This window comes from Conger conger, chromosome 15 (assembly GCF_963514075.1).
Source record: "Conger conger chromosome 15, fConCon1.1, whole genome shotgun sequence".
In the NCBI taxonomy this organism is placed as follows: domain Eukaryota; kingdom Metazoa; phylum Chordata; class Actinopteri; order Anguilliformes; family Congridae; genus Conger; species Conger conger.
In genome coordinates, this window is record NC_083774.1 from 28,503,738 (window position 1) to 28,516,218 (window position 12,481).

General features: G+C 46.1%; 1 protein-coding gene across 4 annotated transcripts in view; it reads right to left on the bottom strand.

Annotated features, from left to right (window-relative positions):
- Positions 1–12,481, bottom strand: part of LOC133111399 (cytosolic carboxypeptidase 4) — a 157,954-nt gene that overhangs the window by 131,746 nt on the left and 13,727 nt on the right. For 3 of the 4 annotated variants that reach the window (XR_009704991.1, XM_061221729.1, XM_061221728.1), the window contains exons 2-3: positions 7,313–7,380; positions 87–150 (exon numbers count right to left, since the gene is read on the bottom strand). Coding sequence is in view for 3 of the 4 variants with exons in the window: in XM_061221729.1 (XP_061077713.1) it covers positions 87–150; positions 7,313–7,380 (132 nt within the window). In the remaining variant the exon portion in view is untranslated. Of the gene's footprint in view, positions 1–86; positions 151–7,312; positions 7,519–12,481 lie in introns of those variants that run through there. The other variant, XM_061221730.1, reaches the window with a different exon arrangement.

Genomic DNA, 12,481 nt, shown 5'->3' on the forward strand with positions numbered 1-12,481 from the left:
CATACTTTTGGGTTCTTTACAGGGGAAGATTTTGTCCCCCTCGCTGTCCAAAACACGGTGTGCTGTACCGAAGAGAAGGGACTCACCGGCTGACAGGAGCTCATCCAGCACGTTGAGGATATTGAGGGTGCTCTCAGTATCTCCCGCACCCTGCAGGAAAATAAAACATCTTTTAAATATGCAATGCAATCTCCTTCAGCCATTACTCTGCCTGGGGACACCTGCCAGTGGGAATGACAAAACGGGGAGAAACAAGGGAGAGTACAACAAAAAAAATAATACTGAAAAACAAACGGAGATGAGAGCTATAACATAACAACGGTCACAATTCCAGACTCCAGGCTATAAATAAACATCAGCGATGACAGCAAAAGAATGAAAAACTGAATCCCTATCTTCGACGTTCATCCCTGTCTTTGGCTCGTTATTAATCACAAGTGTTTTGCGCGTACCTTCAAACCGTTTGGCGAGTTCAGCGATTACTGAAACGAACCGTGTTAGAGAAGAAAGAGACGCGCTTGTGTATTTGCAAGTGAAATGTAGGGACAAATGGGGATTAAGAGGCTCTTGTTTATTTCTGAGTAAAATGTAACGACAAATGGAGAAATGCATCCTGGCCTGCGCCTTAAAGAGAAACCGGAATGACAAAAAGTATTCGAGTTGTCCTCGTCAAAACTTCATTTGGTTACACTTGCCTGCAGCCAATTTTAAGATCAAAGAGTGGCACTGAGGAATGAGAAGCTAGCCCAGAGCCTGAAACAGACCTGCAGACATGCAGGGGGCCCAGCGTGTCTGCCCCCCAGGGGCCCGGTCCATCAAACAGTGTCCCCCGCACGCAAGCAGGACTGCAAACGGGGGCCGATGCGGTGACCTCCGCTTCACAGTAACCAGGCACTACTCCCCCTCCGCCCAATCCAAAGGCCCCTCGATCATACCAGCTGTGGGGGGCGGGGTTGCGTTTAAATGCAGAAGCAGTTGACAGCCTGACCATGGGGGGTGGAGGGGCATATAATCCTCCAAGAAGGGGTAACTGACAGAGCCCTGCCCGTCAAATGGACTGACAGACCAACAGGCGCAGATGTAGGGCAGGGCGATATAGCCATCGCGGTATAACATTTATTTATTTATTTGTAAGCGCAGTAACAACTATCTCTGGCATGCGGTGTTCTGAATCCTACCTGATGCAGTAGCACACCTCCAATTTTCTGACCAAAGTGAAATGTTTCCAGGGGAAAAAAAACATCACTCGTATCTTTTCAGTGTTGATATAACAGCAACAGGGCCATGCCGTTTTCATGTAGAAGATAAAAACATGACTACAAGAACAAAGAGCAAAAATATAAGCGATGTGTTTTTCAAAACTAATAGGTAAGTTAACCGACATTGAATAGATACAAGTGATGTTTTTTCTCCCTCCGAAGCATTTTTGGAGATGTGTTAACATATCACATATGACGAAAAGAAGGAACGAAATCAACCGCCCCCTGCCAGAGATAGTTCTTATTGCACAAAATCTTTTTTTGATGTACTGCGATAGCTATACTGCGCAGCCCTACGTGAATGTATGACCTAGTCGTTCATGTGGTGAGGATCTCCCGCAGAGTAAATACATGTCACAACTGAGCGGCAGCAGCATAACGTCTATGGCAGACATACTGTCCACCCTGGGTTTCTCTTATTTGTAGAAGAATAGCTGTCCTCCTGAATAAAATGAGCTCTCATTCAACTCTCTACCTGTAGTGAGTGCAGGGATATGACCTCAAACTACCACACATGCTCCAGGAACCTGCTTCACTATGGACTACAATGGGGTGGGCGCTTGGGTGGGTATACGGTAAGAAAACGCCAGTCACAAGTTTCTATTTCCACTCAATACAAATGAAGGGCAATTGGGTAATTGGCCTGGAAGCCCTTCTACTCACGAGCAAGCTGGCCACTAAAGAAAGAAAATCTAGATTTATGGTGTTCAGTTTACTTTTCTGCTCAAGTTCCACTGAAAGGAAAATACCACTTCATTCTAGCTTGGCAGATTACAAGGGTTTAATGTTGGCAAAGGAAAGTATTTACTTTCACCAGCTACTTCAAGATGAGGGTTAGAGAAAACAATGACTGAATGAAACTTGGAACGCTAAATATCCTCCAGATTCACTGAAGACACCTAAAGTGAGTGTGTAACAGGCACTTTCTAACAGATTATTTTCAGGAGAACATTCCGGCCAGACCACTATTCATACTAAGCGACTATCTGTTAGCTCATTCAACGCTGTGTTGGCTGGAGTTATGTTATGAGAAGAGATTACATCCAATAAAATATGTATACATCTCTAAAATATGTGGGAGCAGGATAAGAACATCTGGAAGATCATGCTTGGGTTTCATGGCAAACCTGGAGAACATCTCCCTGGTGTAACTTTCTGCAGTGTCTTTTATGGATCATTTCATTGTTGAGTATGTTTCCATTGGCCTCAACAGTGTTTGTGTGCAATGAAGGATATTTCCGAGGCTTAGAGGTTTCAGAAATTCTGCTGGCTTTACAATGGAGCATCAAGGCCTCCAGGGGATTCGTGGGCTGAAACAAGAATCCATTTCAAGTAACTCCACGGCAGCTTGTCCTGTGACGTTATGTTTCCAGACTCTATATACGAGCAGACCCTCTTTATAGTGTTTATTCACAATTATGAACATAAAATTTTTTTTTATATCACACAGCTCCTGGAGCAGCTCAAACTCTTCAGTCTCAGAGTAGTAATGTTGATATAGGAAGCGGCGGCCCAATTACCTCCAGCGCAGATGGCATGGCCATAGGAAATCGTTCCAAACAAACATAAGATTAAAAGTAATTTTAAAAAGAATAATAGGCTCGTATACGCACATACGACCTCTAGAGGCACAACGCCGATCACACTCGCGACATCAGAGTTACCGGCAGTGTATTTTCTTTCTTTCGACCACAGACCCTCCATGCCCGCCGTCGTAAAACCTGGCAGGGTCGTCAAAAGCTCCAGAAAGTGAACTATCCCCTTTAACTCCGACTGTCAGCTGTGGAGCAAGGTATATAGCGAGATTAGCGCTTAGCCCTAAGATCCCAGATGAGTGATGGTGTCGTCGGGTTTATCCAGGCCATGGGAGCCCTAGGATGAATGAGAGGAATCCTGACTGTCACAGCTGAAGCATCCGGGCGGAGAGAGAGAGAGAGAGGGAGAGAGACAAGGAGAGAGTGAGGGAGGGAGAGGGAGGGAGAGAGGGAGAGAGAGCAGATGGATGGACAGACAGAGACGAGTGAACAGTAGCGTTAGCATGTGTGCAGACCACTTCGTGCAGACTGCCCTGCGTCTGACCGTATGAGCTGCATTACATTTACATTACAGGCATTTGGAAGATGCTCTTATCCAGAGCGACAGACAACAAAGTGCATAAGGCAAAGCTACATCAGGAAGTAACAGAACAAGGGGGGGCCGAGCCTCAGAATTGACTATTCCTGCAGTCAATCTTTCAAACTTTTGAAAGAGAAAATCTTCCATTTATTAAAGTGTAGCACATGGTTATACTCATGGTGACATGCTAACTCCCAGACTGGTTAAAAAAACCCCTCTTAACTTCATTAAGTGTGAACAAATGTGTCCTGAGTCACTGCACTGAGGGGCTCAATCTTTACCGCTAGTGGCTCACACTCACCCTTGCAGACTCCAGAAAACCCAGGACCCAAACTCAGTTAGGCTGTGCATAGAACTGGCTCAAATACATAATTGTTATGGATTTTCTATGCTCGATTGATCTTGCCTGGCCCAACAGAGCCAACCAAGATGACCAGAAGGTGGGGTATGCACTTTTTGAGAGTATTTCATTCGTTTTCAATCCACCAGACAAGCTTGGTAAAAGCATAGAAAAGGTATTTGATTCTAAAACAATTACTTATTTGACCCAGGTCTGCTGTGCAGCAATACACTGCCATGACTGGTGTCTAACCAGCAGCCAACGAAATCCTGTTTTCTGACTGCATTTTCCCTAACAGCCATGTGAATGGTGCCACTAAATGTATGTTCACCCTGAAAATAACAGAGTGCGGCAAATGCTGCAACTGCGCAATTAGCCAAACCATTGAACAAAATGGAAACCTTCCTTCAGTTCCTCTTCAGAGTCCAGCTCAATAACCTGACACTATATTCACACGATGGTCTTAAGAAACGGGGAAGAATGAGAACAATGGAAAGTAAGTGAGGGTCTAAGTGCCTGGGTACAGTACTGAGGAAGCCGTCGGTCCGTGGACTGCTGGTTTAAGGCATTGTATCGCACCCGTGAGCGGAGCTGTGCACCTGAATCACTCCTGTAAATATCCTGCCGGATAAATTGAGACCGTAAAAGACCGAGATCGATCTTCTTTGCTGCCTCCTTGAGATGAAAGAGAGTACTTTAACACTTTAATGGTTTATGTTATCCATAAATGCTCTTAAGCAGTACATTGAAGCACCCCACACTCATTCAGCTGTCCCCATTTCACATTTAAAATGCGAGTTATCAATAGTTTATTTAGGCTCCATTTTGCCTTACCCGTGGTAAGGCGTGTGGCCAAAATGATGGGAAATGTCTTTCTAGCTGGTGGCAGTATATAAAATAATATGAGAGAATTATTACTGAAGACAGCTATTCTGAATGCTTCCTTCTTTATATCGCATCTCCCTTTGAGCGATTCAGTTTATTACTTTTTGAGTGTTCTGTTGCATTGACAGCTTTTTCAATATTGCTTGCTTTAAAATATGCAATTTGAGTGTGCAGAACAGGCCCCTACTGGTGGAATGTCATTTCGCAATAAGGAAAATAGATTTACCAGCAACTTTCAAATTAAGTTTTTCAATAGCTTTTCTTGATAATGCAAGTGCTACTCGCAGGTAAAGTGAAAATGGCTATGCATAACTTTTAGTAGATCATTTTCAGTTTTAGTGGACAAACTCTATCATTTATTACAGTTATAGGGCATTTCAAAGATTGTGTAAAAAGAATTACATTTAATCTTCAGTATGTTAATCTAAGGTGGGTTAAATGGAAATGTTTTTGTTTATTCTCTCTTTCACTGTGTGTGCGTGCGTACTGTATGCGCATGTGAGAATGTGTGCGATTTGCACTTAACGAGGTTACATTGAGGCTACAGTAGCACTTCTAGACCCACTAAACATGTGGACCATTTTTGCAGTTAAGCTGTTAAGTTGTTTTATTTTTAGTGGTTAAACATTGCACGCCTGGTCTCATGCTTTCAAAGAGCAGTGTTAATCTCTGTTTTGTGGACAGAGGCAACGGTTATAATCACTGATGTCATGTTGTTTTTCCCCCTTTATGTCTCCGTGTGAAGATAGCCGGAGAGCGTTGCGGTGTCAAAGTGAGCCGTCATGTCCCTCGCAACCAGCATATCAAATTCAGCACATACAGGCTGGGAATTTTACTTGAGACTACTCTGCGCTAATAAAATGGACGCTTGCAATTGAACGATCAAATGACCATGTAACTAAAAAATCAGAACTACTATACTTTTCCTCACAAACCATAGGGCAGTGAAGTAGACTAAAATTGCCACCACATTACTTTAACTGAAGATAATCGCCATTGTCAAAACTCAACGAAGACGTTTGCAACTCAAATGCAGCAAGGGAAAGATGTGGTGCACAGAGAGGTATTTTTTTCTGGAGCCACTATGGTGCCATACTGTGCCATCTACAATTACTGCCACTCGTGATAAGGATGAGCAATAATGGTGTAAAAAAAAATAAGCACAGGCAATTGACTGTATTTTTTGCATTATTCAGAGACACATTTTTTTAACACTATTATTTTACTTCCCAGGATGGAAGATGTGCAAATTATTGGCACCCTCATTTTTTGTCACTTTTGCACACTGCCTTCACAATTATAAAACTACTACCAAGAACAGTGTCTTCAGTTCTGTTTAATGAAATCAGTATCCATAAAGTCCACATCCAAGGCATGCATTCGAACCCTTAGCCCCCAGAAGCATTCAGACCGGAAGCTGTCTGTGCAGGTAGAGTGAGAGACAGAGTGGTGCTCTAGCAGGTAGAGTGAGAGACAGAGTGGTCAGTGGTGCTCTAGCAGGTAGAGTGAGAGACAGAGTGGTCAGTGTTGCTCTAGCAGGTAGAGTGAGAGACAGAGTGGTCAGTGCTGCTCCAGGTAGACTGAAAGACAGAGTGGTCTGTGTTGCTCTAGCAGGTAGAGTGAGAGACAGAGTGGTCTGTGTTGCTCTAGCAGGTAGAGTGAGAGACAGAGTGGTCTGTGTTGCTCCAGCAGGTAGAGTGAGAGACAGAGTGGTGCTCTAGCAGGTAGAGTGAGAGACAGAGTGGTCTGTGTTGCTCTAGCAGGTAGAGTGAGAGACAGAGTGGTCTGTGTTGCTCTAGCAGGTAGAGTGAGAGACAGAGTGGTCTGTGTTGCTCTAGCAAGTAGAGTGAGAGACAGAGTGGTCAGTGGTGCTCTAGCAGGTAGAGTGAGAGACAGAGTGGTGCTCTAGCAGGTAGAGTGAGAGACAGAGTGGTCAGTGGTGCTCTAGCAGGTAGAGTGAGAGACAGAGTGGTCTGTGTTTCTCCAGCAGGTAGAGTGAGAGACAGAGTGGTCTGTGGTGCTCTAGCAGGTAGAGTGAGAGAGTGGTCTGTGGGGCTCTAGCAGGTAGAGTGAGAGACAGAGTGGTCAGTGGTGCTCTAGCAGGTAGAGTGAGAGACAGAGTGGTCAGTGCTGCTCCAGGTAGAGTGAGGAGTATGCCTGCATGGCGATGTAAGAAGATGCATGTGGTGTGAGTGACCCGAGCCAGACTAGTTTCCAGGGATACCCCACAGATAACGGAGTCTCTTCACGTCTTACTTTCACTTTGTTTCGCCGATCACGAATCTAGCACTTGAACCTGGAGAACCTCTGCAGTCTTACCAGTTAATGATATGACAGAGCCAAGTCACAGTGTACAGAAACGCATCAATAACTACAAGCACATGACCATGGTCTCGCTTACGTACGCAGGCTTGCGTAAACAAAATACACACGGATACGAGAACCTGCAGTACACACACACACGACATACAGCGATGTCTGTAAGTATTTTGCCAGTGACACAATGTTAGGCTGTAATTCCTACATGATTCATTGCATATGGATGTATACACACTCAAATGAGTGTTGACTGTCAGTTTTCATCACTGGACATTTACATCCACATAGAGGGATCCATGTAGGAATTACAACCCTTTAAAATGGTGTCACTGTCCAAATACTTGCGGACCTCACCGTACGCACACATGCATGAACGTAGACGACACGGCCCTACCTGCAGTGTGGCAAGGAGCACCTCCAGACCGCTGCCGCCCGTGGTTGCCATGGTAGGCCGCCCTCGCTCTGGGAACAGGAAGAGGGAGCAAGAGAGAGGGAGAGAAAGAGAGGGAGGGAGAGAGAGAGACACACAATCACAAGCTCGCCTCGAACAGACCGGCCGGGGCAGTGAATCAGCCGCACGCGTCGTCTCCCTCCCGCTCCTTCTCCTGGCTAATTTAAAAGGAGAGCGGTGGAGAGACGCACAGGGAGTGTGTGTGTGGGGGGGGTGGGGGGGGGCGCGCCGGGGGGGAGGGATACTGTGAAGAAACCCAATCTCCCTCTGCCCGCCTGTACAGTATTTACACGTCTAGATGAGTTCCCTATAAAAAGGGCCTGGCATGGTGACCCGGGGGGTGGGCTCTCTATGGGGGGGCTGACAGTGAGGGAGTGACTGTGTGGGCGAAGTGGGGGGGTGGCGGTAAGAGGATCATGGGGCAGAAGCGTGTGAGCGGTCTCGGTTTTCGAGCCGGACCCGCACGGCGGGGGCTGTCCCTTTTGACGCCTGGCCTTCCTGCGGGCGCGAGGAACAGGATTAACGCCAGAGAAGCCGTTTCCTGGGACGGGCCAAGCAGGTGTCGGGAGGGGGGGGTGGTGGATAAGCGCTTATCCTGGGAGTTAGCTTTCCAAAAGCCTGCTCATCAACTAAAGTCTCCAGTTCTGATTACGGAGCACATAGTCTTACCCACGCTCATGGCATACAGGCCTGTTTCACAAAGCCTGTCCCCCTTGTTGCCTTTTAAAGAAGGATAAAGCACCATATTGCAGCGGAAGAATGAGGCGTGTGTCAATACTCACTTTTGAGGACTGTATTATGTTAGACAGGGATAAGTGCTGGCCTGTAAGCCAGCCAGACTGTAGGAAAAGCACCAAGCTCACGCTGTGCATTTGAACCAGTTCTCACCACTCGCACGCCACTCACACACACCGCAAACAACGAGAGATTAGGAGTTTGCTGTCCCCAGACAAGGGAACGCAGCATCCTACTGCAGTTTCGACGGAAGCTAGCATGCCACCGTAGAAAACGCTCTGAGACAGGGGGGCACGCGTGTATCGGGAGGCATGTAATGCTGGAAATGGGGACACGTGTTTCACCGACACGCAACACTGTTGAAACTGGGGACATGTATGTATCACAGTCATGTAATGCTCCGGGGCAGGTGACACATGTACGGGGCGCCGTGCGAGATGCAGAATGCTGTTGAAACGGAGGACAAGCGTGTAATGTCATGCTTCAGGCACATCATAAGCCTGTTCTCCTCTCTAGAGGCTCTGCTGCAGAAACTGGGGTAGCCGGATTTAGAATTAGTCAAAACCGGGCAGCGTGCGCAGCTGGAAGCTTCATTGTGACCGGGGTGTATGTGTGGTGTGTGTGTGTGTGTGTGTTGGGGGGAATGGGGACTGAAGCATTTTTTTTCTGCAGTCAATTACTCAGACCAGACATTATTGTCCGGCCACAAACCAGACAAAAAACCGGGAATCAGGCAGCCTTAGCAGAAACGCATTGTGTAGACACAGGCACTGCAGAGCAGACAGTGGAGAGCAGAAACGCATTGTGTAGACACAGGCACTGCAGAGCAGACAGTGGAGAGTAGATAGCAAGGAGGTAGGAGGCACATGAGACTCAGCATGACAGCGTGAAGCAGGCTGACAACGGCGAAGGAAATATAATCAATTTCCACATTTGTGTTTGGAAAATTGGGCGAATTTGGCTATTAGCGCTGCCCTGATTTAATGGGAGAATCTAACGGAAACGCATTAGAGCTCGGCTTAAGAGACGCTTACATTTTTAATGGGGACGATGTGCTGTTCCGTGTTATGATTAGGAATAAAAGAATTGAATTAGGTCTCCTCTCATTGGGTTACGATTTGGAATAAAAAAGATTTGAATTTGGACTCATCGCCCTTTCCTTCCCAACATTTTATCAGGGATTTATTAATTTCATGTTTCCCCTCTAAATTGTGCGGTTTTGTGGTTTTTACGGGTCCTGGCAAAACCACAGGGTGCTACCAATCAAAGGGCTCCTATGCCTGTCACAAAACTCAGTGACGACGTCAAATCACAGAGCCACTGGGAACGCACAAGATGGACCCACCTAGTCCAGGGGGAGGGGGGTGCAAAGACTCCCTCTTCTTTCTGTGCCTAAATACGACATGTCTGGCTCATGTTTTATACTCATATAATCGCATAACGTTGAGATGCACAGGAACCTTTTCCAAATACCCTTTAAACAGCCTGTTTTAATGAAATGGCTGCCAAATATAAGGCCTCCCTATAAACACAAAAAAGTTTGTGGTACATTTGTATGATGTTATTGCTTGGTGTGGAAAGAACTGATCCAGAATGCTGCAGCCCGTCTGGTATTCAATGTTCCCAGACATTCACATGTCACCCCCCTGCTCAGCAACCTCCACTGGCTGCCTGTTATGGCTCGCATCAAATTTAAAACTTTGGTACCAGGCAGTTAAGGGATCAGCCCCTGTATATATTCAATCACTCATCAAGACCTAGACACCAGCAAGACCCCTCCGTTCTGCCACTTTGTGCCGTCTGGCGCCTCCCCCTCACCACACCTGCACTTCCCGCTCATGACTGCTGTCTGTCCTGGTCCCATGGTGGTGGAATGACCTCCTGGTGGATGTCAGAACGGCAGAGTCTCTGACCTCTTTCAAGCACAGACTGAAGACTCATCTCTTCAGGCTACACCTTTCCCTTCCTAACTCACCACCATGATTAGCCTTATATATGCCATAGACTGTAATGGCACTTATATAGTTGTATAGATGTTGTTTTTTGTATTAGTTATTGTATTGTTGTACTAGTTTGGAAGTTGATGTATTCTTCAAGGGTTCCGATTATATCTGACACTAGGACTCGGAACTGTACTGTTCTCTCAGGTCCTCTTCGCACTTGTACTTGTGTTTAATCTGCACTTTGTAGTACGTCGCTCTGGATAAGAGCGTCTGCTAAATGCCATGTAATGTAATGAACATTGGTTTTAAATCTGCTGTTATGTCATAGAATGCCGTAGAAAGGGGGCATTGTGATTCTGCCTTATAAAAAAAAAATTGTTCGCTGTGGATGGATAACCTATTCCTACTACCATGTAATTTTCCTTAATTTTATTTTTTGCACCATACGCCATCATCTACAGAGGATGGTGAAGTGCTTTTTTTTCAATCCATGAGACTATGACTAATACATTCATCCATACATCCATTATCTTATCCGCTTATCCTGAACAGGGTCGCAGGGGGGCTGGAGTCTATCCCAGTATACATTGGGCGAAAGGCAGGAATACACCCTGGACAGGTCACCAGTCCATCGCAGGGCACACACACCATTCACTCACACACTCATACCTACAGGCAATTTAGACTCTCCAATCAGCCTAACCTGCATGTCTTTGGACTATGGGAGGACACCAGAGTACCCGGAGGAAACCCACGCAGACACGGGGAGAACATGCAAACTCCACACGGAGTTTGACGGGCCGACGGGGATTTGAACCCAGGACCTCCTTGCTGTGAGGCGGCAGTGCTACCCACTGCACCATCCGTGCCGCCATTACTAATATATACACAAGTGATATATAATTAGCAACCAAACAAGTTTTGATTAGTAATGCACATGTGTCAGGAATCCAGGCATTACCATGGGAAAAATGAGCCCTAGTCCCAACTGTCAACCACGAGCTGCTGTGCCACTCTCTGCGTAGTGTGAACTGGATACGTTACAGCCTGAGTTCACTGCGCGGTGAAGTGTTCTTTTTCTGAAAGCTGAAACCCTGAAATGTTCCTCTGGTTTTCTTCACGGTAACAGGGTGTGTGAGACAGAAACTTGGCGCCGTCTCCCATAACGTACGGAGATGGGGAGATGCGAGCGTGATTCAGGACAAACATTCAGGACAAGCCACTCGTCGATTCTGGACAAACAGGCCTGCATGGTGCGTTTAACTGACATACGCAAATGAAGAGAGGCTGAATATGAAACAGGAGTGTGTGTCCATGTGTATTTGTACACATACAAATGGACACACACACACACACACACATACATACACACACACACATAAATACTCAGTCACCACTTTATTAGGTACAATTGTACCAGCTGCTTAATGCACCTATCTAATCAGCCATTCATGCACCTCAATGCATCAAAGCATGTAGACATGGTCAAGAGCTTCAAAAAACATCAAAATGGGGAAGAAATGTGAAAAGTGACTTTGACCGTTGAATAATTGTTGGTGCCAGACAGGGTGGTTTGAGCATTTTAGAAACTGCTAAACTCTTCATGCAAAAACACCTCTAGAGTTTACAGAGAATGGTGTGAAAAACAAAAAAACATTCAGTGAACGGTCGTTCCGTGGGCAAAAAAGCTATGTTAATGAGAAGGGTCTGGAGAATGGGCTGACTGCTTCAAGGTGACAGGAGGGCAATAGTAGCTCAAATAACCATGCATTACAACAGTGGTATGCAGAGCATCTCTGAACACGCATGTCGAACCTTGAAGTGGATGGGCTACAGCAGCAGAAGACCACAGCGGGTTCCACTGCTGTCAGCCAAGAACAGGAAGCTGAGGCTGCAGTGGGCACAGGCTCACCAGAACTGGACAGCTGAACGTCGCCTGGCCTAATGAATCTCTACAGCGACATGCAGTTGGCAGGATCAGAATTTGGTGTAAACATGAATCCGTGGCTGGTGCCGGTGGTGTAATAGTTCTAGGCACACATTGGGCCCCTTAGAAAAATTGAGTATTGTTTAAATGCCACAGCTTATCTGAATATAGTTTCTGACCATGGCCACAGTCTGCCCATCTTCTGATAGCTACTTCCAGCAGATTAACACAGCATGCCTCAAAGCACACATTATTTCAAGCTAGTTCCACAAACATGGCAATGAGTTCAGTGTACTCAAATTGGCTCCACAGTAACCAGATCTCAATCCAACAGAGCACCTGTGGGATGTGGTTGAAAGGGAGATTCACAGCAGGAATATGCAGCAGACAAATCTGCAGCAACTGTGTGATACCATCGTGGTCCAACACGAATCTCAAAGGAATGTTTCCAGCACCTTGTTGAGTCCATGACATTGATTGACTGTGGAGACTGTTGTTCAAGTTTTT